The sequence below is a fragment of the Chaetodon auriga genome, chromosome 1 (genome assembly GCF_051107435.1).
Source record: "Chaetodon auriga isolate fChaAug3 chromosome 1, fChaAug3.hap1, whole genome shotgun sequence".
Taxonomy (NCBI): Eukaryota; Metazoa; Chordata; class Actinopteri; order Chaetodontiformes; family Chaetodontidae; genus Chaetodon; species Chaetodon auriga.
In genome coordinates this window covers 8,123,562-8,148,711 of record NC_135074.1, presented here as the reverse complement: position 1 = coordinate 8,148,711, position 25,150 = coordinate 8,123,562, and the positions used below count along the sequence as shown (strand labels likewise).

General features: G+C 41.2%; 1 protein-coding gene across 4 annotated transcripts in view; it reads right to left on the bottom strand.

Moving 5' to 3' along the window:
* ntrk3b (neurotrophic tyrosine kinase, receptor, type 3b) overlaps positions 1-25,150 on the bottom strand; it is a 182,023-nt gene that overhangs the window by 52,309 nt on the left and 104,564 nt on the right. For 2 of the 4 annotated variants that reach the window (XM_076742373.1, XM_076742552.1), the window contains one exon: positions 23,481-23,583. In XM_076742373.1, the coding sequence (XP_076598488.1) occupies positions 23,481-23,583 (103 nt within the window). The remainder of the gene's footprint in view (positions 1-23,480; positions 23,584-25,150) is intronic. The other 2 variants (XM_076742463.1, XM_076742642.1) reach the window with 1 other exon arrangement.

The following is a 25,150-nucleotide window of genomic DNA, read 5'->3' as shown; positions in this document are numbered from 1 at the left end:
ATTTCCTGGCAATACGCCCAATAGTTGTCAGGATATTTCATCCCAGACCATAGTGATGGACTGACCTCAATGTGGTAGATGAGATTCACAGTGAAAATGCAAACATGCTATTGTTTAGTAGGTATAATGTTGACCATGTTCACCATCTTATTTTAGTGTATTAACATGCTAACATTTTCTACAGTACAGCTGAGGCTGATGGGAATGTTATTAGTTCTACAAAAAACAAAGTATTATTTTGAACTTATGATGCTTGATGAAAAGTCAGTATTGCTACAAATCATCCTGAGGGAACCACATATATCTGTACCAATTTTCAAGGCAATCTGTGTAATCACTGTCAAAACATTTGATTGAAAACCACAAATGTGAACCTCATGGTTGCACTAGAGGAAATATTAGGGGATCACCAAAGTCCTTAGAGTTCATCTTTTGTGAGCCATGAATATAAGTAGACAATTCCATGAAAATCCATGTCATAATTGTTGAGGTACTTCAGTCTGGACCGTAGTGGCAGACGCTTTTATCCAAACCGACATACATATGAATTCACACACCGGGTTCAGTATCTTGCCCAAGGATACTTCAGTATGTGAACTGTTGCGGCCAGGGATCGAACCACCAACCTCCGGATCGGTGGACGACCGCTCTACCTCCTGAGCCACAGCCGCTTAAAAGGTACAGTCCCAGGAGAGGAGCATTAGACCCTGTTGTACTGTTGAAGTGAATGAGACAGCGGTAGTTCAGAATGCACCAGTGCTGGTTCTAAGCTGGTTAAGGTAACAGAGGCAAGCACTCTATGTGGGTTTAAAATTAATTGGAGGCAGCACATTAAGGTCATTCTTAACAATGTTTTCTGCACTTTGGCGCATTCAAGTCTCATTTCCTTAGCATTCATTCAGTCTTAGCCACACACACACACACACACACACACACACACACACACACACACACACACACAGTTTAATGACTGACCCACTGGGGGATATCAATCAATCAGGTGCCAGTGTTCTCCCCTTTTTTCTGTTGTAGCTCTCTCCTTCCTTCTCTCTCATTCACTCACTTTCCTTTGTTTTCTCTCTACAGTTTCCCCGATTATTTTATTTCAATTCTGTGGCCTTTGTTGTCAGGATTTTGAACATGTCGCCAAAGTGTGTCAAAATACTAGCAATAATAATGGGAAGAAATAAAATGGCTCCAGAATGACAGTGACAGCAATTGATCAAAACCTCAATTCCTCTATTAGCATGTTTTACTCCAACAGCTGCTGTTTCATCACAACTTAAAAGCAGTTTTAAAAAGATTTTATTTCTCTCGGTTGTGTCTTTCTGTCTCTGCCTCTTTCTTTTCCTCTTTCTTGTTTCTAGCCCCAAGGGTCTTTATTCCTGCCTCACTTCTTTCACAACTGCCTCCCTCCACCAAACAGATTTGTTAGCCCGGGAGGTGGAGGAGGGAGAGAGGAAGAAGGAGGAGGCAGGAAAGAGTGTGTGTATGTGTGTGTGTGTGTGTCAGTCTAATTACATCTATCTAAGCAAGACATATGAATGTTAATCAACCTTCACACTCCCCTGGCTAATACATACATCCTGGGCACCATCTCTACTCTGTTCTATATCCGTTGTTAGGAGTGTGATACAGCCATGCAGGGCCTGGCCTGACAGCTTGGTGTATGAACTTGTGCACAAATAGAAAAAAATGCAAATAACTGTGTATCAATTCATTGCATAATTAACAACTGACTGACTGAAAGACATTACAACCAGCTGCCTCATCAATACACTGTCCACTTTTAGCAACTGAAGTGTTATTAGACTTTTTTTAGGTTGTGTAAGGGCAGTCAAATCTTCATCTTGGTAAAAAATGGATGAATTCAAAAGTGACCAACAGTAGCCCTGCATGAAACAAAAAATTCAGCCCTCTCATTCATTTGAAGGGAGCCTGTCTGGCAGCGCAGCAGGGGTGCCAACGCAGGGGGACTCTGGCAAAACAAAGCTGGGTCATCAGACACAAAGCTGAACCACACTGAACTTTTGCTGCATCACAGTGTGACATCATTTGACAAGACGCTGCATTGCCCAGTCAAAAACAGGCATACGTGCAAGTGTACATTTCTAGTGGATTGCTATTTAATATGCAAAGCGTATGTGTTACTCCGGTAGCACATATACTAATATGCAAAGCGTACTTCTACTGTTTACCCTGTGATTGTTGTTATGAGAGATAAAATAGTTCATGCTCTGACAACTTCTCAAAGATGTTAGATCCCGTCTGTCCTGTCAAACATAGTGTAGGACGGACAGATGGACCTATCAAAGAACCGATAGTAATGCGCATGTCAATCAAAATGAAAACAATCTTCTGCTCTTGTTTCACTTTGCCGTCCATCCATTACATATCTACTGTACCTATGACATATGCTGTGCCATACTCTCTGGTCACTCCGTGGTGAGGTGCTGTAGCGAGTGAGCAGACAAGCTCTTTAATATTTCAGTCAGACTCCCTGCAGACTGATGGCTTACAGGGGCAGCCATGCAGGGCGCATAGCCAAGGTTAGCTGTAATATCAGCCTTCCTTCATTTGAACCTGAACACTGTGCTGCTGCATCCTGAGAAAGGACCCTTCTTCAGGGGTTCTTTTGGTTCGAGTTCCATATTACATAATGCCTCAAATATAAAACATAGCTGGTAAAAGGAGCAAGTATTCTGTTTGTTGTTAAATGGGACTTTCCAGCACCATAAGGAGTACATGTGAGTAAGTGTGACAATGTGCAATTTAGAGCACTGGGTTAAGTATTAAATTAAGTGTTTTTACAAGTGGGGTCAAAAATAAATGGAAAGAAAATGCTACACCTTATACATATATCAAATTTGGTGATTTTGTTTCTTTTCACTGAAGAGGGTCAATGCTTATTTCCACTATATTGATTAAATATAATCCTTTCTAAAACATGTCTGTTACAGCACCATAAAGAGTTTTACAGTAATTAATGTATTTCATTTACAAATCACATCTCATGCTAGGCTTCAGCACAGAAACTGAAGCAGTGAGAAAATAAATAAAAAAATAGTTCTGGGATAGATCAACAGCTTATTCTCAAAAACTTTCAAGCCCTTAAAATGAATGATTCGTCTGTCTTTCTCCACATGAACGCTTCATCCAGCCTAAACATACTGCAGGAGATGTCACACTGGATGTACAAGAGCGTATAGGCATTTCAAACAAAACAAACATCAAAACTTCTCCGAGGGCGACTGCTGTGGGCGACATGTTGTGAAACGGAACACATCATTACCCACAGCAGGCTGTCAATCAGTGTCATGTACATAGGGATAAAGTTGCTAAATTTAACTTTCCCTGTAGTCCATGTGAACACATCCTTGTCAATGTAAACACAGAGAACTGTGGACCTGAGCTCATCTCATTGTCTGATGTTTTATCCCAATCAAACAACCAAAACTCATTTTATGAGCAGCTGGTATGAACTGGGATCCTTCAAAGAAACCAAAAACACGACATGAGGAAGACTGGTAGCACTGAATCAAGATGGGGAAAAAAGCTAAACTAAAATGTAGGACGCCTAATCTGGCTCACTGTGGCTGGGGGGCACCAAGAAAGAAGAAGAGAAGCAAACCAACTAATGCAGCCAATTAAACTTCCCCTGCCCCCACACCACCCCCACCCTCCCTTAGCAAACACTTCAAAGTGCTGCCATCAGCGAATGGCAATAAAGTGAATGAGCTGGCTGTAAATGGGCTTAGACACTGAGGATGCTAAGGCAGGGGACTGTCAAATGATGCTCATCACACTGAGAAAACAGTATTCCCATGTCGCAAGAGCAAAATGGCTGTCCAACACCTTCCACGCGGAGGAAACACAGAGTCTGGAGAAAAACACCAACAAATGCAGCAGAAAGCAGCAGCTTATTCGGTGAATGGACATTTCTCTTGATGGCCAATAGGGTCGATGCCCGTGTTTGTGAGTGCTATGAAAGGAAGGCTACATTATTAACGTACTATGTCACAATGTCCTCAAAGAAAGAGCAATCTCCCAGCAGGAACCCTGAAATGACACCTCTCCTGATGACCAGCCTGACAACTAAATCTGAAAAAATACTGAGCTGGGGTGTTTTTGTGAAATGGAGGATACGCTCAGCGTTAGCCGAGAACAGCCAGCTCCATGAGGGACAGGCAAGAGGAGAGATTTTTATTTTCCAGCTTCAGGTAACACTTTTTCAAAGAGCAGAATTGGGGTGTCTCATTACACAAAATATATTTCACACAAATCCCTTCCTTTACATAAAACCCTCAAGTTCCCTCTGTACTTTCAGAAGTATATCTATTTCTCTTTCTTTCTGTGTTTCCCTTCCAGAGCCCAGCTGTTTTGTGTCCTGCTGGGCATTCGCAACGGGACGATTTCCACACAGATCTGAGCGCCATTTAAATAAACATCAACAGAAGATGTCAGAAGGAGCCTGTGAATAACACCAGAGGCTTATCCACTACCACAGCTTTAAAGATAGAAGAGGAGTCATCCAGTTCCTCCATTTCTCTCTTTCTGCATGCTGTAGCATCCAGCCATGGCTGCTTTGGCTGTGTCCACTTTATGTAAGCCAGAAAGGCCAGACTCCAGCTCCCGGTAGGGCTGGTTCTCTGCTCTCCTGGAAGGATTTCTTATAATATGGACATTTTTTTTTTTTTTCACAGGCTCAGTGCCATGCTTGACTCTTGGTTAATTGCAATTGTGAAAGATTGACAAAACAGAAAAGCCAAATTTAACTATGAGCACTAAAATGTAGTACATGTGAGTATACAACAGCATATACACCATGATATGCAGTAGATTTTGCAGGTGATGTACTATAAAGAGCGACAGAATCTTCGTAGGGATAAGGTGGATGGTGGATGGTGGATCAAACACAGTACTGTCAGACAGGAGAGAGCAGTTCCTATCCCCTGTGAAACCAAAATTCAGTGTGGACTATTTTACTTACATAAGGCCAATGTCACGTTGACATTGTCTTACATATGTAACTAATGTGCTAATGCTAATGTAATCTTTTCCTAAACATAACCAAGTAGTTTTGGTTAACAAACAAACCAAACTAAGACTGTTTCAAGTCAACCACTTACTAATTACCACCTGTCATTATTTATGTATGACATGACATGATAAAAAAAAGGCAGCTTGCATTGAAAGCATTGAGTTGTCTATGGCTCTACTTAGAAATTGTGCAGAAAAAACAGCAATGACTACTCAGCACCAAAAAAGAGAAAAAAAACACAGGTCCTGTGGATTACCACTTTAAAAGAATATATGTATAAAGATGAAAATATTTCTCTCTCACACATAAATAATCTTATGGTCTAAAATCAAGCAAAAGCATCATCTGCAAGCTCAGGACCTCCACACAGCCCAAGTTAATTGAATCAACTCTTCTTCATAAACCTCTCTATGCCCACCACTCTCTCTTCTCACTCCTTTTGTATTTGCATTACTAAGCTGTTGGCACCGCTTGTCATTTTGTTTCATAAGTGATAGCAATTACTATTCCGGCACTTGGGATCAAAGAGACACCAAAAGGAGGTTTTTAGACAGGAGAAAACACTGCTTCCCCTCTTCTGTTTACACTGATAGAGGCTGAGGCCTAGGAGGCAGAGCTGTGACTGACAGAATGGGAATACACCTCCTGTTTGTAATTCCAGAGAAGGGGGGAGATGAAGGGAAGGAGGAGAGGAGAGAAGAGGAGAGGAGAGGAAAGGAGAGGTTTCTACAAAGGGCAAAGTGTACTATCAACCTCCTGCTTACAATGGATTAGTCACATTACTGATTCTTTTTCAGGTCTGGGAAAGCTGGAAGCATTGAACCAAGAAACAATTACACTAATCATAATGAGACAGCGGGGCCTTGACTTCAAATAACGAGCCTCTTCCAGACATTATTTTGCTAAGACACAAACAGACCAAAATTTAATCTGTCCACATCATCAACCATACATGCCCCCATTTGCCAGCAGATCTCTGGATTAATGGAATAAAGAGAGGGGTATCCTGAAACTCAGAGAAGTTACACAGGGTAGTGCAGCAATGAACGGTTGTTAGTTTAAATCCCAAGCAGAAAATGGAAATTTGGGGTAGAGAGAGGGAATATTAAGAGGGAGAAAAAGAAGTCGTAGTTCTACTGCTCAACTCTCAGGTGGGAAAGTGTGGATGTGGATGCATGTGAAAAAAGTTTATATGAATTTTTAAAACAAGAAAACCAGAGGAAGTAAAAACAATCCTTAAAGCCACAATGCACAGAGCTTGAAAACTGCTGAATATGTGGCCCCAAGTGGCATTGAACAAAACTAAGAGTCTGCAGACATGATAGCAGTTTTGTGAGGCTGTAATGCTAACATCATCATGCATAGACAATGCAAGCGTGATCTTTTGCAGGTGTTATTTTTACCATGTTAATCATCTCACTTGAGTTTAGAGACAAGGTACAGCTGATGTGAAAATCAGTTTTACGGTCTAAACCAAAGCAGCGAAGAAATGAAAATATTGACCTAATGATGGCGCTAAAAAGGTTAAGGAATCACCAATATTATTATAATTCAATGAATGTCTCTACCAAATATCATAATAATTAATTCAATGGTTGTCGAGAGGTTTCTCTCAAAACTACAAATGCTAACCTCATATAGGTGCTGAGTGCAAAGTAGTCGACAGACCAACCAACAGAAACAACATGAGTCATGTGTGGCTAAAAAGACAATTTGGTTAACATAAAGCATGTTGCTACCCTAACCCTATGTCAAAATCATGTTAAAAGTGTGGTTTTAACAGTTTGTTTAACTTCATATTGCAAAGCAGGGGTTTGAAAATATACTTCAGGTCATGACCTCCTACTGGAGACTTAAAACACCTAAAATGGTCAAACTATGATCCTTGAAGCAAAACGATTCTTATTTTTCGTTTCCAGGCTATTTTACTTGATTAATTAAAGGAAGGAACCTGCAGGCTGCAGGTATTAATTATTTCATGATAAAAAAAAAAAAAGCACATTTCCACACTATAAATCATCTCACTGGACTTAGAACCAGCTACTCTATATGCAAGGCCCGCTGTGGTTCCTTGATTTAACATTTCAGCTGATAAGCTCCTGCTTGTGGTGAAGATTTTCAACCACTAAACACATGTCACACCAGCAACAATTTGTGGTGATGTCCAGCAACTCAGTCCACTTCAATAATGATGCCCTTCTCTGGTGCACATAGCCTTTTAATTTCAGCTGACAAGACAGGTGTATTATTTCCAAAAAGTTTGAAATGCTCATGATATATGTTCTACTGTTGGAGTGGAGTTACTCTTAATAAGGGCATCAGCTCATTGCTTCAAATGTAAATTGAAATGTTGTTGCCCTGGTCACGATACTTGTACTCTTCTGGTGTTGTGGGATTAATCTGCAGCATGGTGACAAGCCCAGTCCAACAATGTGCATCGCCTCCCCTGTCCTCCCTGGACAATTCTCCCTGACACTCAGAGGACAGCTTCCTGGCCCTTCTTCTCTCACTGTAATGGAGGTTGGATGCTGCTTTTCCGCATTTCTGCCCACATTAGCATCTCTAGTTAATTGGCACCATTTGCTCAATGGCATTGCTTGAGTTTGTAAATTACTTTTACAATTGTCACTAATTATCAAGCTCAATGAGTGGAATTGGCGCGATTGGTCCCTAGTGGAGCAGAAACACAACAGGCGGAGGAAGGATTAAGACTCTGGGGGCAACAAGAGGAGCTGGCTAGCTGAGATATACAGTAGAGCTACATGCTAATCAACAGAGGATTACATATAAATGGTGCTACTGTAGCACAGCCTCTCCCTGCTGCATGCTTGATGAACTACTGATGCACTTTGGCTGATCCTCAAGAGAGATAGTTTAAATTCCTGTTCCGTCATTTGGAAGTTACATTGAACTCTTAGCTGAGAAGCTGGTTGAGAGTTTTATGAAACACATCTATTGCAAATAATCCACAAAAGACAAAATTTTGTGATGGAATGATGGAGTGATGTTTTTTGTGAGTTTTTCTAAAATGACTACTACTCGAAGCACAGCATGCTAAGTACCCAAACTGTCTTCAACACAAATGTACAGAATGACCTCTCCCTGAGCCCCACCCACCTCAGTTAAAGTTAATTGTCAAGATTTCTGTGCACACATGGTGCACATGCAGTTTACAGTGCTAACGCAGGCAGTTAACACACATTTTGAAACAATGCGTCTTGGTTTCAGACTGAGGTGGACAGAAGCAGCTTCTCATGTCTGGCTAGTGGCGGTTGATTTTGTCAGCTGAAATGACAATTGTGGCGAGCAGTTAATTACAATTACAATTAGTCATTTGGCAGATGCTTTTATCCAATGCGACATACATATGACAAATGACTAATCGCGCAGCATCGGAGGCAGTTTTTTGGGGGTTCAGTATCTTGCCCCAGGATACTTCGGCATGTGGACTGCCAAGGCCAGGGATCAAACAACTGACCTCCTGATTGGCAGATGGCTGCTCTACCTCCAGAGCCACAGCCACCCAGTGAGTTAACTCACTACTAAGCTCCATGAGTTGAAAATGCTGTCTCTGACTCACTTTTTCGAGTTTCTGGCTGACTCATTTTAAAATCAGCACCTTTTTAAGGGGTCTTTAATATGTACTTGGCTACATATATGATATCATGTTGCTAATGTTGCATGTACCAGGTACAAAGTCAGCATCCTCCCCAACTGATGATTCATAGAAGACACAGACGTGAACAACATTGTTCCTGTATTGCAGTGTGTGGTCCTTCTGAAATATTATAATTATTACATTATAACATGACCCCGTTTAACTGCTTAACTACTCAGAGCAATAAGCAATACAGTTTAGGCTTATGATGTGCTTGTATTTTAAAACAGCATGTTTTACTTTACTATTACAAGAAAAAAATGATGGTGCTAGCTGTAGATGCAGGAAATTTAACTTCCCCAAATCCAATAAAGCTGGACAAACTCTGCATCCAGAACCAGCTCCACATAACCACATAATGAAGTCAGCTACTAAGGTGAAAACGTTAACACTAATGTAGCTTACTGTACATTAAAGCAGACAAACAAATTTAAAATTTAATTCTTTACAGTTTTGCTAGTATTTTTCATTTTGGAGGAACCACCTTCCAAACTCTTCATACGTGGAGTATCACTCTTTGGACTGGGGGTGTATTTTCAGCAGCACACACACAACTGAATGATCATAGAAAAGTTACAGGAATATTGCAGGAATACTACAGGCAGCAATGTGTCTCTATGGTCCTCTTGCTCTTTGATGACATTGCTACTTGAAGGTGACACTGGAACAATATAGTATGTAATTGCGTATTTATAGTATATAGTTTAGAGAATATTACAGATTCAGGATGAAACTAACAAAGGGATAGACTGAGAGAAAAAGGCGCAATTATAAATCCATCTGCTACCTCAGGATCACAGACAGCACTGTGGGTTAATCAATACGCAGCACAGTCAGGCTGCTGATATTTCGTGTTCTGGGCCGTAGATTCTAACTTGTTCAGACCTCAGTCAGATAAAGGATCAGTGAATCAGGCAGGCTAGACTAAACTCAACTAGACTTAACAAACAACAACTCTCTCTCTGCGCTCTCTGTGCTACTAGAGGATGGAGAGGGGGGATGGCACGTTAACAAGGGGGGTGCATTTTGGTCATTTGGCTAACAAGGGGGATAGCATCCCCCCTCAGATCGCCTACTGTTTCAGAGCAAGTGCTTCTCCCCACCCAGAGTGACACATTGACAAAGTCCAGTAGTAAATCAACAGCAGAGTTGTAGCTACACTGTGGGCCCACTGCTTATCTTCAGCAGATGACAGACATGCAGAGCGTAGAGAACATTCAGTTCAAAGAAGTCTAATAATTGAGGATGGAGCAGTTATCTGAGAGACTGTTTTGTCTGCCTTGTCAGTATGAGCTAGACAGTCCAGCCTTCTCAAAGGCCAGACAATTTGCGCTCCAAATGTCATGTTGCAAGAAGGCAAACATGGCCTGGTGGAAGAAGGCCAGGGAGAGACAAAAGCTCAGGTTAAAAATGTGCCAGGCCTTATCATACAATTATTCTGCCAAAAATCTACTGAGAGCGCAAACAATATATTAGCTGCTACACTTTGTCCTACTGGAATATGCAAAAGATAAATAGTCATCTCTTGCGAAGCATTAATCATTGATTAAAAAATGTTTTGCTTTTCTTGTTTTGCATTTTTTTTTTCTTCACAGCGTGGAGGAAATTGGATTTTGCCCTCTGGCACAGCGGCAGGATCAGATAGTGGGCTGCAGTAGCATGGATCTTATCTCAGCTTCAGCACTGGTCCAAAACATATTGCTGCCCCTCTCTCAGTGGAAACAAGCTTCAACTGTGTTGCATTGTTGACAGAGCAAAGGTACTCCACACACACACACACACACACACACACACACACACACACACACACAAACTATATTCACTTCTCTTTTTGTGTCACATGTACTGTAGCTATCCACGTGTATGTGTACGTATATATGTGTGTATAAGGACTGGGAGGGGATGATATATAAATCTTACTGATGCCAGCTCTCACATGACCCAGAAAGTGCCTATTGCCGTGGTCGCTACGAATACGCTCTTAAATCAGAGCACAGTCCCTGGAGGTGGTATTAAATCAAGTGTGCCCCCCTAGAGATGCACTGAAATGCATGTCTAAGCCTATACATACGTAACAATCTGTAGACATGATGTGAATGAAAGTGCAGTTTTGTACATCATGCATATGATACGATGCAGTTTTCAGTTTGCGTAATCCACTCTGTGGTGTACTAATAAAATTCTGCATGTTTACTTTGACTTCAGTTTTGCTCACACTGTATATTTCTTTGCTGTAGTAAACATTAGAATGCTGCTGGATGTTTAAACCTGTGGCTGAGCTTACGTCCATCAGGACTACCCTCAGCTGCCTTCTGGGTAGATGGAATTGAACCTACAGTGAAATGTTCATCCCAGCGGTCACAGAGGAGAGTCAGCAGAGTAGCCAGTTCGCCCATTAGCTAAAACACAGCTGAGCCAGCCTGTCAGAGCTCCTGTAACACCTCTTCCTGCTCTTTTCATTTTTTCTCTCCTTCCTATTTGATGCTTTATCCTCCATTGTTCCTCCTCTCCTTTCCTACCTCACATCTGCTCCTCTCTCTTTCTTCTTCATGTGTGAAGAACATGCTGTGTTCAGTAGACTGCATTATACTGTAGCACTGTAGCCCCGTTAGCCTGTTAGCCTGTTTGTTTAGCTCATCATCACCACACTCCCCTGGGCTACATGGAGTTTATCTGCCTGCCAGTTAGCTGCCATAAAGCCCAAACACAGAAATAAGCCACTTTGCCAAGCAGCTGAAACACAATATTACAGTGACAATACGATATTACAGCACCTATTGGATTTTCAGAAGGCTCTCCAAAGCACTGTAAATGAAATAGAAAGATAGATACTCCTCTGGGAATGCTTTTTTTTTTTTCTTTTAAATCAAAGAATGACTGCTGAACAAGCATGACCTTAGCTGTTTCCATAACAGAAAGGTCAAGGTTTCAGTTCTACAAAGTGGGCTCTATTTTCATCTGAATGGATGCAAGTACAATCAAGTGACAACTAGTGCCAAACAAGTGGGTATTGCTGGGAGGGTTTTTTTTTTTTTTTTATATCAGATTTTGGTAACCAGAGGAAAAAGCAAAAATCTTGGTGCAGCATTGAAAAATCTGGAAGCAGCATGAATATAAGATCAATAGACATTGGACATGCTAGAATGGGACTACAGGACATGTCCCAGGATGGACAAAGATGAGGACACATTTGAAGATGCCTCCTATAGTCCAGATGATACGCACTATATACACTAACATGGTGCACAACAAGTATGTAAGTTGTGCTTAAATTGAAATTAGACAAGAGTACCCTACAAGTAGGTGTGGATTACATTGCATCTAAGAATGGACCAATAATCCAGATGAGCCTTTAAATGTTAGTCTAACTGATCACATTTCACTGTCTCAGTTGTACCTGAAACATCAGTCTTCCACCAGTGGAGCCTGCTGAGCTATTTTAACACAGGGCCAACTCACTGAAACTATATATGGCTGCCTGCTGCGAAATCCTGTTTTCTCATGCTCCACTCCACAGGTCAGAGGTCAGGGTTAGCAACAGAACAGCATGAGCTGAGAATGGTTTCAGTGTCTTACTTAAGAACACCTCAGCAGGTCAACACAAGATAGACCTCTTTGACATTATAAACGGCTCTGGATCACAGAATGGTGCTTTTGAGCTAGCAGTGTACAACCTAGCAATGTACAACCTGCAGAGTGTATACAGTCATTATGCCAAACATAAAGACATGACGTGACAATCAGCTAGGAGAGAGAGAGAAAGTGATTGCTGCAGTGACTCAGAGCACAAGAAGCAACATCCTGATGCCATCTGGTTGCATCGTTTAGCTGCTGCTCCTGAGCATCACAGCTCATAATGCACATTTGAACTCAAGAAACTTCTGGACTCATTATCAAGTGTTAAGGTGTCACAGAGGCAAAGAGGATAAAAAATGTAGTGACCCAAAAGACTGTGACCCGTAAAATTGACATAATCTGCTACCTTTGAGGAGCCAGTAATGACCTCTCATCACAGTGTGACACACTCCATCTTCATTTCACACCCTCTTAGAGCAGCACAGATGGCCTTGGCATTTCCTTAACAGCCTCTGAGGTCTTTTGTAAGCCAGTCTGCAAATCTTCTGCATCTCCTGTTGCAACTCACTGAAAAATATTGGAAGATGCATGGATATGGCTTGAAGATGACTTCTCATTCACTACACATTCTTTGAAGGCTCACAGGTAACGGGTGTTCGCTTCTCCACCAAGTAGATCAGCAGGGTCCAGAGCGACGCTAGCACAGGGCGGTAACCGTTTCCTTCCTCGGAGATTCATCCTCCCATCTATTTTGCATTATTGTGTACTAACAATGCTTTTCCACGGGTTAATACACAGGTTAATGAGGTGGGACAAGGCCACTGCAAAATGCTGCTAAACCAGCCATGCAGGATAATTTGTCTTGCCTCAGAAGTGTCAGCTACTGCAGCTCCCTGCACTTTAATTCATTCAAATGAATTTTGGTTTAATTGTTTTATCCTCGGTGCTCACTAACTCCATTAGTGTGGAAAGAGAGGGGGAGAAAGAGAGAGAAGGAGATGAGATGATAGAGAGACATATGTAAAGCAAGGTACAGGGAGAGAGAGAGAGGCAGAGAGACGCTGAGACAGTCAGAGGTAGTGAGCAATTTGTGTATGTGTTCTCTGTACATGTTGGTGTGTCAGTGTGTGTGTGCATGCCTCTATGAATAATTAATCCCTAGTTGTGATTACACAACAATTACTCTGTAGAGATAAAACTTTAACCATCTTTATGAAAGATGGAGGCTTGTTCTCTATCTATAACGCAGACACTGCGGTCTTCCAGTCCCAGAGGTGCGTTAATGCAAACTGGGGAGAGGCTGATGGGAACATGAGCCGATGGGAATATGGGAAGATGGGAAGTGTGGCTGATGGAAGGACAGCTCTGTAATTATCAGAGGGAAGGTGTTCTGAATGAGATCGGGGGTGGGGGGTGGGGGGGCTGGTATGCCCTCAAAATGAAGTACCAAATTTTCAACAAGTTTTTTTTTTCTTCCCAGATTGTTTCATCTAGTATCTCACAAGAAAGAGCAGAAATCAGAGAAACAGCAGGAAAATATTAACAGCATGTTGTGTAGAATGTGTTTCTTAATTATCTTCCTCTTTGTCATCCCACTTTGGTGGCCAGCAGATTGGAACCACTGCTGTAGTAGATTTTCCCTATTATAAAAATTGTTGAATATAATTAAAATTATATCAGAACAGCTAATATGATTCAGTATAGAATTATTAATGCTTTATATATAGCATATATAGAAAAATCTTGTCATTATTTCACATATAGAAATTGTGACTACAACATGTTTATTACAATATTGTCATGTTTGTGTGCATAATAAAAAGTGCAATCCAAATACTCCTACTACTACTACTACTAATAATAATAATAATAATAATAAGAAGAAGAAGAAGAAGAACAAGAACAAGAATGGTACATCTGTTTCATTTCAGTGTAAGTTTTTATCATGTAAAGTGCTTGGATGATAAAATATGCATTCCATAACATGTAATGTAATGTATGGCAGAAATTGTCATTGTATCAATGTAGTAGTGCAGTGTCACAGCTAAAAACATACTTTAATATTGAACCGCCACTATACTGTGGTACAATACTGTCATTCTTGTACGTAGTGTACAATACTAGTGTTACGCAGCACTTATCCTAAGTGTAGAATGCTGTCAGTATTTCACATATTGTAATATGTTGTGACTATATACTGTCACTTTCTTCCCCAAGGACACAGGAGGAGGGTGGGGATTGATCACTCAGAACAGACCTAATGGACAATATTGTCTTATACACTGTTGCCCATAAAGTTAGAATAATTTTGTTTTCAGACACAATCCTCTGTTTATTGCATCAGTCATCACTTTTGACCAGGTACAATGATTACATTATGTAATGTAATCATTATGTACATTATGAAGATATACACTTCATCTGTCAAGAATAAATCACATTGTCACAATCATTTCGTGGAAACAGGTAAATATATTCTATTCCATCTTTATGAGCAACAGCGTATGTACATTTATGTTATACAACAGTCTAATTCTGTCAGTGCCAACTATATAAATGTTCAAGTTATGATTGACTCGTGATTATATTTGGATATATTGTAGTAAGCATACTCACTGTCATTATCAAACATAACATGATCACTAATTTAGCAAAGAAATTCATTTCAGTGCAGTAGCTTGTACTTTGTATCTGTCAGTATAAAAGAATCACAATCCTCTCCAGCGTAGGAGTGAGCATGCAGCACCCTACATTTGGCTGTTACATAATATGAGCTGTTTGCTGGGCCGGTGGCTAAAATTCACACTGAATTAACTAGTGGTTAGAGTGGGGGCTAAAAACCTTCACAGCACGCTTCTCCTTTTCAGTTTTGAAAAAAGATTAGGCAGAAATATCATCTCAGACCCTGAAAATCACCTTCCCACCTCTGAGTGGATGCTCTCTCATGTGGTATAATAAGCAAAGCATCACCCTCCACAAGTAGAAAATCCCATATGGAGTCATGCCAAAGGTGTCTGGATAGGAACAAAGGGCTGAAATGTTGAGCCAGGCAAGCTGGAGGTTTATGACGGAGCCACACCTCCTCACTTAGCCTGTTTCTAAGACTAGTTTTACTGTGAAGGTTACTGTCTCCCCAGTTAGCTAGCTGGTGGCTGAGCTGTCGTTATAGCCTGCAGCAGTTGAGGAAGCCAATTTTCTCTCGTTCTCCAATTAGGGCTACCATATATCTTCTTCTTTTTTTTTGCCCAAACTAGGCTACAACATTGCTTTTTTAACGGTTACAAGAGCACCTCCTGCTGACCCTGCGTGGTCAACAGGGAACATTCAGATTTATAATAACACAATGTGAGGAGTGCTGTCTAAGCTGAGTTCACTGCATTGTAAGAGGGTTGTCTGGTGAAACTCAGTCCCTAAATGTTCATTAGCTTGGAAGAAACTCATCAGCACTATACTGCATGAGTCTATTTCAAGGCCTCCTGTAAATTGCAGAAAATATGACTGTAATAATCATTAGGAAAGTCCTACAGGACGGGTAATACAGAGGTATTTGGTATTCAACCGTTGAGAGGTGGTTGAATGAAAGTTCAAGACAGAAATGAATATGTTTATGAAGCTGATAGCCATTCTCTCTCCTCTCACAAAAAAAAGAAAAAAAAAAAGGATCATACATCAACTATGGTGCTAACCATGTGATTTACATGGTTAAGCAGTATGGTGAGAGAGGTGTTTCAATTTCAGTCACAGAAAGTTAGGGAGGAAATCACTTATACAAATGCCCATTTTGTTAGCTGACTGTCAATGTGCAAAACCAAGGTCATCAAAAGAAAGCGCATTAAGAAATGTACTGAGCTACATAAAGTTTTCTAACACGTGTGAGAATTCAAACATGGTTAAGCATTGTGCTCACGGAAATAGTACCAATATACTTGATTGGAGTGGCATCAGGACAAAAGCACCGAGATGGTAAGATTCACACTACATCTATTATCTACTCTATTCAAGATAAAACACACCATGAAAAAAATGGACCACCAGTTGAAGAGTTTTCCAGATCAATACTAATTGAAACATGGAAATGCAGAAGTTGTCCCTGATGCATTTTCATGGACCCATTGAAGACACTTCAGCCTTTTAAATTGTTTACAGAGCAAATTACATTTGTATTCATTATAAAACAAAACACTTGTGTCTCTCACACACTAGCTCTTGTAACTTTCCATGGCTGAAAAAAGGAGCAAACATGATATTTTCTGAGCAATTCTCCCTGGGGACAGAGCCGAACCGCTGCAGCAGTTCAGAAAGCCTGCGGTAGAAAAGCGAGCTTCTTCCTCTACTCCTACATCTGTATTCTGCCATAACCTGAAATTTTAAAGATGCTATATTAAGCTATTATTAAACTCCAAAGACCGAGGACAACCTTCTGAACTATTGATAGCAAAGACTTAAAAGCTTCCAAACACCCAGTCAAAGTGCATTGAACAAGACCACTCTGCGAGCCTGGCCTTTTACTGGGAGTTACTTCACGACACGTGGCACAGCAGAGCAGTGAACACCTCTGCAGAAAGACACAGAGAGGACAGAAGGCACTTAGCTATTAGCTGTCTTGTGCTGACAATCCGATGTCTAAAATAAAAGTAAAGAAAAAATAGAAACCCTATTTGTAGCAGGAACACCATGTCCACAGCAACTACCCTAGGCCACCCTGCTCTCTATACCCATCCAGGGACACGCAGCACCACAACCAAACTCCCAGGGAGGGCTCTCATGCAACTTTAAAGAAAGATAAATAAGTAAAGGGCTTTTTTTTTTGTATTTTCATTTTCCATGCAAGGTGCAAAGAGAACTGAGCAAAGACAGACAGTATCCAGATCCTTTTAGGGTTTACTAAAAGCACTGGTGGTGGTCTGTGGGATTAACGGCAGAGATCGTCTGAAAAACAACACAATGTGACGAAGAGATGATGGAGAATGAACTTTACTTCCAAAAAACTTCCTTCTTTTCTCGGAAGAGATATAACAAGGTACACTGAAAAAAGAGAGAGAGAAATGCGCACTAGCTGTGGCTGTTTTCTTGGAAGTCCCCATCTGTCGCATGTGTTCAGAAGAATGAATTACAGCCAATTAAGATGGCTGGTGCTGTGGCAACTGTGCAAAGGGTAAACACCATTTGTGCAGGAAAGACAAGAGGTCTGTGATGTGCATCTCTGTGCCTCTGCTGACAACGCAGAGGGTGTTTGCATGCACTTTGATGTTTTAAATGAGAAAAACCAAAATGAAGATGGGAAATATTCAGAAAATATCCTCTAGGTGGAATTAGAAAACAAAGCAATTTTATGGAAACATTTTTTTTTTTTTAAATGTCCTGAAAACATCTGTCCAGAGTGAGGAAAGCCAAACATTTTGTATCCTCCATTTGAAAGTCTCCATCTGCACACGATTGAAAATCATTGATGATGTTTTAGCACACACATGCAATGATTATCACATAATAACACCTTTGCTACTGTGTAGCTAAATGCTAAAATAAAGTAGAATTGTGCAACGTACAAAACTGACGGTTAGACTGTATGTATCTTTGACAGCTTGAAGATGAAAATTAATAAAACTGGGACAAGATATGTTATCCATTAGTTTATATATGATATTATCAGATTATTATTATTATTATTATTACATATGTCTCACAATTAGGCAGTATTTTAAAGATTTGGCTGGTCCAGTATGAGTAAAGGTGCATAGTTGCTTTCCACCACTGCATGCTGGAATCAGTTTTTAGTTTCCCTAACAACAAATCCACATTTAAGAAGGCATGGAGATCTCATTTAAGGGCTGATCATTTGCCGAAAATGTGTTTGATATTTGACACATGGAAAGAGTGTCTGTCTGTCTGCTTGTCTCTCTGTGGATGTCTCACTGCTTGGGCAGATCCCACTCTGGCCACTGGAGGCCAAGCGAAGCAGTGATGCAGTAAATGCTGCAGTGTGTGTGTGAGTGAGCGTGTATGCGTTTGTGTGTGTGTGTGTGTGTGTGTGTGTGTGTGTGTTTGTGTGTGCGTGGGTGTATGGGCTGATCATCCCCAGGCCTGTTTCGGGTAATGTAGCGGAGAGGAGGGTAGGCTGCCCTGACACACACGCCTGGATCACAGAGGCCAGCAGGCTGCCGCAGGGTACACTTTGTGTATGAGTATGTGTGTGTGTTGGCGTAGGTGTGTGTGTCATTGTGTATCACAGTGCTGTGATTTAAATACTTGTCTATCTGTGTATATATATAGACCTGAAAACTGTCTATGTTGATTAAGTCAGGTTGAGTCCTCACAGTGTGCCCTACTGATCACTGAGAAAGACCCCTACCTGTGCACTCTGAGCAACAGTCTAAACTAATGGCTACATGGCTAAGTTTGATTAAATGTGAAAAGTGTCTGCTCACCTTGACTTACAGGTAAACTCCTGCCAGATCCCCCTGACTCTGCTTCCTCTGACCCTGACTTCTTGGTGTCTCAGCATTTATGAGACATTCATTTGCCTCGCTCAGCATTTTCAGTCTCATAGTACTACTAGGGTTAAAGGGCAAGGGAAAAAATTTTCTGCACCTTCAGACTTGTGTGTAATTTATCCAGCTGTCACGCTGGTATGAAAATGCAGTTTGTCTGTCACATGAGACCAGCCTAAGTGCAAACACTGTAATCATACATTTAATTTGGGGATATTCACTTGTATGCTTCCTTATCAAGAGTTAGAATTGAAGGCTGATACCAATCTCATGTCTTTACGGCAAGCTACAGACAGCAGCCACTTAGCTTAGCTTAGCATAGCATTAAGACTGGAAACAGAGGGAAACAGCTAGCTTGGCTCTATATGAAGGTAACAAAGAAAGAAGAAAATCATCCAGTGATTAATAAGTACCGGCGTCTTGACTTCTAAAGTGAATGTCACTCAGTGCTGTTTCTTCCATCAGTTGTCACTTCCTCCTGACATTTACCTCTACCTTTGTTTGTTCACTGTATATTTTCAGTCTAAACTCACTGTGAAATGTTGCCAAAAATAGCACCTGTGTCATCTGCTCCTTATATAAACACAGAGCAGCTGCCAGCAAATGTTGTGTATGAGCCCCAGAAATACCCAGAATGCAGCACAGTGTGGCATCGATTCCCAAGCCCTTTTGGGACCCTCAGGATTAGTTCAAATTTAAGATCTGGCTAAGTTTCTGTATTGTTATGATGACAAAAATATTTGACAGAGAAATGTCAGATGAGAATCAGAACACAACCAGAAACATGACAACACTTAGCATCTGACTATTCTGGTATTGTATTGTATATACTAATAATATTGTTATTATATTAACTTCTAGACATGATAGTGACTCAGAATCCACTCTGTATATTTTCTTAAATTGTGTTCACACAAGCTGCTTCTGCTTTCTGCACTTTCTGTTTCTGCAGTCAGTGATGAAGTTTTAAAAGTCAGGTCTACTGCAGCCACTCTGAAAGTAGATGGTGCAGTAGGCCTTAACACAAAATATAGCCAAACATGTGACCTGGAAGAAAGGGAAGGTGACAAGATGATATACATTTTGTTATATATTGGTTACACTTACAGCAGCAGGGGTGGGGTAATTTTCTATCTGAACATAAGAAAAGATGACAGGGGAGCATAATACTTATTACTGACATGCTGAGTGTCTTTTTCTGAAGAAGCATTATTGATTCCCTGCTGACAAAAATCTGTGTGAAAGACACTTCAAAACCCACTGGTGTGAATCACAATGTGAAAGATGAGCCCGCTGCTTAGACTGCAAGATGTTTTAGCTTGGAGGTAAGTTGACAAGATATTGATCAGAGCAACAGGTTATCTCCAGTATGAGTCCCTTTTCATGCATACACACATGCAGACACACGCATGCACACACAAACAAATGCAGACAGGCAAAGTATCTTTCATAAAACCGCAATTACAACCACGTAAACTGAGCTAGAGTCTATCAGTCAGAGCTGTAAATGCAACGCAGCCAGTGGACAGACCTGGCGGTGGGCCTTGAATTGCTAGCAAATCAATTGAATGTAGCTCATACACACACACACACACACACACACACACACACACACACACACACACATTCCAGCCACATAAAAGGGGAAAAAAAAGAAAAAACTGAGTTTTTATTGGATGCCCAGAAACGGTCGGTGATCAAACTCCAACAGCCAAAAGAGCCACGGTGATTTAGTGGAGCGAAAATCCATTATGGCTCCATCCAAAGGTAATGACTTCTTCAGGCCTTCCAGCTGATTCTCTAGAATAAGAAAGGGAGGGGATAACACATACACACTAATACACACACACACTAATACACACATGCACTGGACAAATCAGGCCTTTGTACAGAACAGCATGAGGTCCTGAAAGAGTCCACACTGACATCACCTCTCTTTAAGTCTTTATACCTTCAATCACTCACAGTGACAGCGGAGACAAGAGCATCTCTATTTAACCTGAACTGGCTTATGTGCAGTAACCAAAGTCAAATTGTGACATAAATGAGAGGGGAACCATGGCTGCACTAACATCACAACATTATTTGCTAATCATTACATCAAGAAATAAAGCTAAGCATGATGGTAACAATGAGGTAAGCAGGGCAGAAAGACCTTTGAATTTTCATCCTGCACAATGCTGCAGGACATGCTCCACATAACACTGACTTTAATGTAAGAAAAAAAAAAAAAAAAAAAAAGACTAAAATTACCAGCAGTGGTAATAGCTCAGACTGGTGATGTGCTCAACCTTCAGTATGATTCTTTTTCCTGCACTGTGACAGTCATTTACTACAAGAGTGCACTCAGTAGAGTGCAGATCTCCACAAGGTGTGTCTGGGGGCACATGGGTGAAGCAGTTGTTCATCACTTGCGGCCCCTACTGGCCGGCTAAGAGGAGCGAGGACTCATCAGTGGCAGTATAACACAGAGCAGTCCATAAAATAGGCTTTTCAAAAACTGTGAATCACCATAACCACGAGAGGTCCTTGAGCATACACTCATAAATGTGCACAAAAGAAATAAGGCTGATGGGTCCAGTAATATGTAAGATTGAGACAGATACACACACACACACACACACACACACGCACATGACCAAAAGCATGATCCCCTCCAGGCGTTCACCTGGCAGATAATAAACTATTTATTACTTTGAACAAGGCAGCTAAACTCAAATTAAAAAATCTGAGCCGAGCAAACTGTATGATAAATGCTTCTCTTGACAGAAAATGTAGGGGTACCCTTGAGCAAAGCGGACAGTCTTAATATATTGTGTGAAGCGGCGGGTGTTGCTGGGGAACCGTGTGGCGCTCCGTAAGATAGCCCCGCGATGCAATTTTTTAAAAACGTCCTGCAGTGCCCAAGAGGGCTTTGGACCTTGCCAGCAAGGAGATAAATTATGCTCTTCACCACTCCTGCTTGGAGAGTACTGAAACTGCATTTGAAGCACCCTTTTGAAAAGCATTGAAGTAACTCCTACAGTAATGCTGGGTGCTCTGAGCATTAAAACATGCTAAGCTCTCAATGCTGCCAGCAATATGAAGCAGCACCTCCTTTGATTTAATAACAAGTGTAAAAATAAGGCAGTACTGTAACACCGATTCCTAGTAGACTGAGATTTATATGGTTTTTACATGTTTGTGGGTGGATTTTATAATAGTATACTACTCTGTTGTGTGTCAAATGCATTGTCATCTACCATATAAAGCTGCATTAGATAAAAAAAGAATAAAAAAGTTACTGCAGTATAGATGCATCATTAGAAAGCAGCAGTGGCAATAGTTATCTCACACAAACATAAAGGGTCAAACTGCCTTCATGACATGAAGTTTAGGGTGTACTGTCTGGGATCTATTCGCAGCACCCTGCTTTTATTATTTTTTTATTTTATATCAGGATTTGTGACAGTTTCTTTGTGTAAAACCATTTTGTCAGCACACAAATTCATATGGCTTGCCTTGACATTACAAACACGCCTGCAAAGCCTCATTAAGCATAAGACTCATCCTTGATTAGAGCCAGGTTTAGGTCAATGCAATAATTGCCACCCCCTAAATAATTACAGCAGAGAGTTCTTTTCCGTGGTAAGTAACGAACTCTAATCCTGTAAAGTAGCTAATTAAGGGTTGGCAGCGGCTAATGCTACTTTACACCATGCTTACGGTGTGAAATGAAGAACATGTACAGTTTGAGGCGTTGGGTCACAGTTGAATGTTGTTATTTTACTAAAAGAGACAAATGTGAGAAATGTGAGGCTAAAATCGACAGAAACGAACAGACTGAATTCATAGAAAATAAAGAGAGAAGAGAAACATGTACGGATTAGGATCATAAGCCTGAATTCAATGCATCTTGTCGTAAAGGGACACAGGGATGAGGGTTTTGTGATACACAAGCTCACCAACCGCAAACCACTAAACACGAGCAGGTGCCGCTACTCGGCCTGCCAGCTGATAAGAGCTGTAGTTGGGTGGGCAAACACTTGAACCTGAACCACAGGACCTGAGCCGCTATCATCCTCTCCCCTCCGCTCTGCTCTCTATTCCTAGATCAGCGCTACGACTGCTCTTGCCTCTTCCACAACGCCGATGCCAGAGAGACAAGCAAAACCTGGAGCCGACACAAAATGAAAGCTCAGCATGCACAAAAGCCACATTAATCCTATTGAATTCCTCAGCATGATCGACAGCACCGAGTCCACTAATTAATTCAGGATCCCTTCTGCGATCGCTCCACATTGCAGACACAGTGAATGTATGAGGTGCATGTATGGCACAGAGACCTCGTTTGCATGCATACCGCTCTGTAGTATTGATCTAGTTGTCTGTACGTGTGCATGTATATGCGTGACTACCAATGTATTTCTGGTAGCAGGACTCAACCACATGTAGCATAAGGCAGCAACGCTAGTGTCCTGTAACAGTCACCAAGACCAAGCTTTATTTTTCCAAATGAGTCCTCTTGGGGATATGACTGAAGCACTGTAAACATGCAGTAAGAAAGTGGGACTTCTACTGTAGCTGCATATGTACATCTTCTGGTGAACAAAGGTTTTGACGAGAAGATTAGCTGCGGGAATGGATCCCGCACAATGATGCAACTGGCAGAAAGGCGATAAACAAAGCGAACTGTGCGCCTGCCTTTTTGCTTGTCTGACTATTTGTGTAGACTTACCTTTCATACCGAATTTGGAGCGGCGGCCGTATTTGTTGATGAGAACAAAAAGGACGAGGAGTAGGACACAAGCGAAGCCCGCTAAACCCACAGCAATGGAAACCTGAAAGAAATGAAGTGCTGTGTCAGATTCAGCCAGCGATCAGAGGACTGTGTTCACATCATAATCCTTTCCAGATTCCTGATAACCTTAAATACTGCAAATCAGAGTTTAATCCACTAGATTGTTACTACTGCTTTCTTCCAGATTACAGCAGTCTGGAAGAACATTGAACACATGTCTTGGCTGTGATGTATTCCAGTTCACAGAATGTAATCTGAATATGATCCTCTACAGGCAGAAATTTGGACATCATAGCAGGAAAAGCTTGAGTGTTATTGATGACATTAAAAATGACTGTGCTCAGTTTAGGTGGGGTAATTTCCGGATCCTGATGTTGTGCATGCTGGCTAACAAGGCTTAGACACTTGAGTCAGCCATTGATAACAGTAGTTAGCTAATTCCATTAGCTAACTACATTTGCTTGTGGGGTTATAGGTTAAGCTTAAAAAAAACCCACAACTTTAGCAAATCCACTGTGTAGTATTCCCTTAGTGTGTGGAGTGGATCCCGTACACTACCACAGTTTAGGTATCGTTACCAGCTTTGTCCTGCTCTTTATTGGATTTGGGAAGGTTACACTCCAACAGCCCCTCTCCAGAGATAGTGTTGTGTCTGCCATGCACTTTGGTTACTCCTCATCCTAAAAGCCTTTTCTCTTGTAATGCTAAAAGGGAAAAACTGCAATACAAGACAATACTGTTTCTTTATTCATGTGTGTTCTACAGGCATCATCAACTGATAAGAATGCTGTCTCTTTGCCTGGGACATGCAGCTTTGGCCTGAGTCTTTTAGCCCGACATCATGTATGTAGCTTAGTTGCGCTTCATCACACTAGCTACCTCTGCATTTTAGAATCCATGCGCGAAAAGAATGTACAATCACCTCACCTGTTGCTGGTTAGCACCTTAACTTCAGTAGTAATACACTAGATAACTGAGTTACTTCTTCACATTCTGCTGTTAATGTTACTTCATTGTTTTTAATGTTTTAAACTATAATTCTGGCATCCCTTTCCCACATATTGACACTGTAAACCGAAAGTTTTACCCACAGCACACTTCAGTCAGTATTTTCTGTGTGGTGGCCCACATTGAGCGCTACTGTAAACCACAGGCCTTTTTCATAGGCATAGACATTTGGTCTTGCCATGGCAGGAAAAGCACAGGTAAAATTAATAACGCTAACAGTGGTTCAGTCCTATCTGGGTCCCCCAGTGTGCACTTAACTAGGGAGCAGAAACGTTCACACTTCACTGACTGCAGCTATCATTAATGTCATTAATTACACCTGTGTCTCTCCTGCGATGACGTGTCAAAATGTCTGCCATTAAACAAGCCCCTTAAACATGGTAGTGTGAATCCCTCCTTCTGTCTGCTGAACTACAGTGGAATAACTCACCACCGCTGGTTTCAAAAGCATCCCAATATTATGTAACTGATCAAAACAGCAGCACAGACTGCAGGACAGCATTACCATTGTCAACATCATTAGTGTCCAAACATACAACTTTGAAAGATGACTGTAACGTGGCTTTGGTGTATTGTACTCTTTGTGCCTCAGTGCTGCA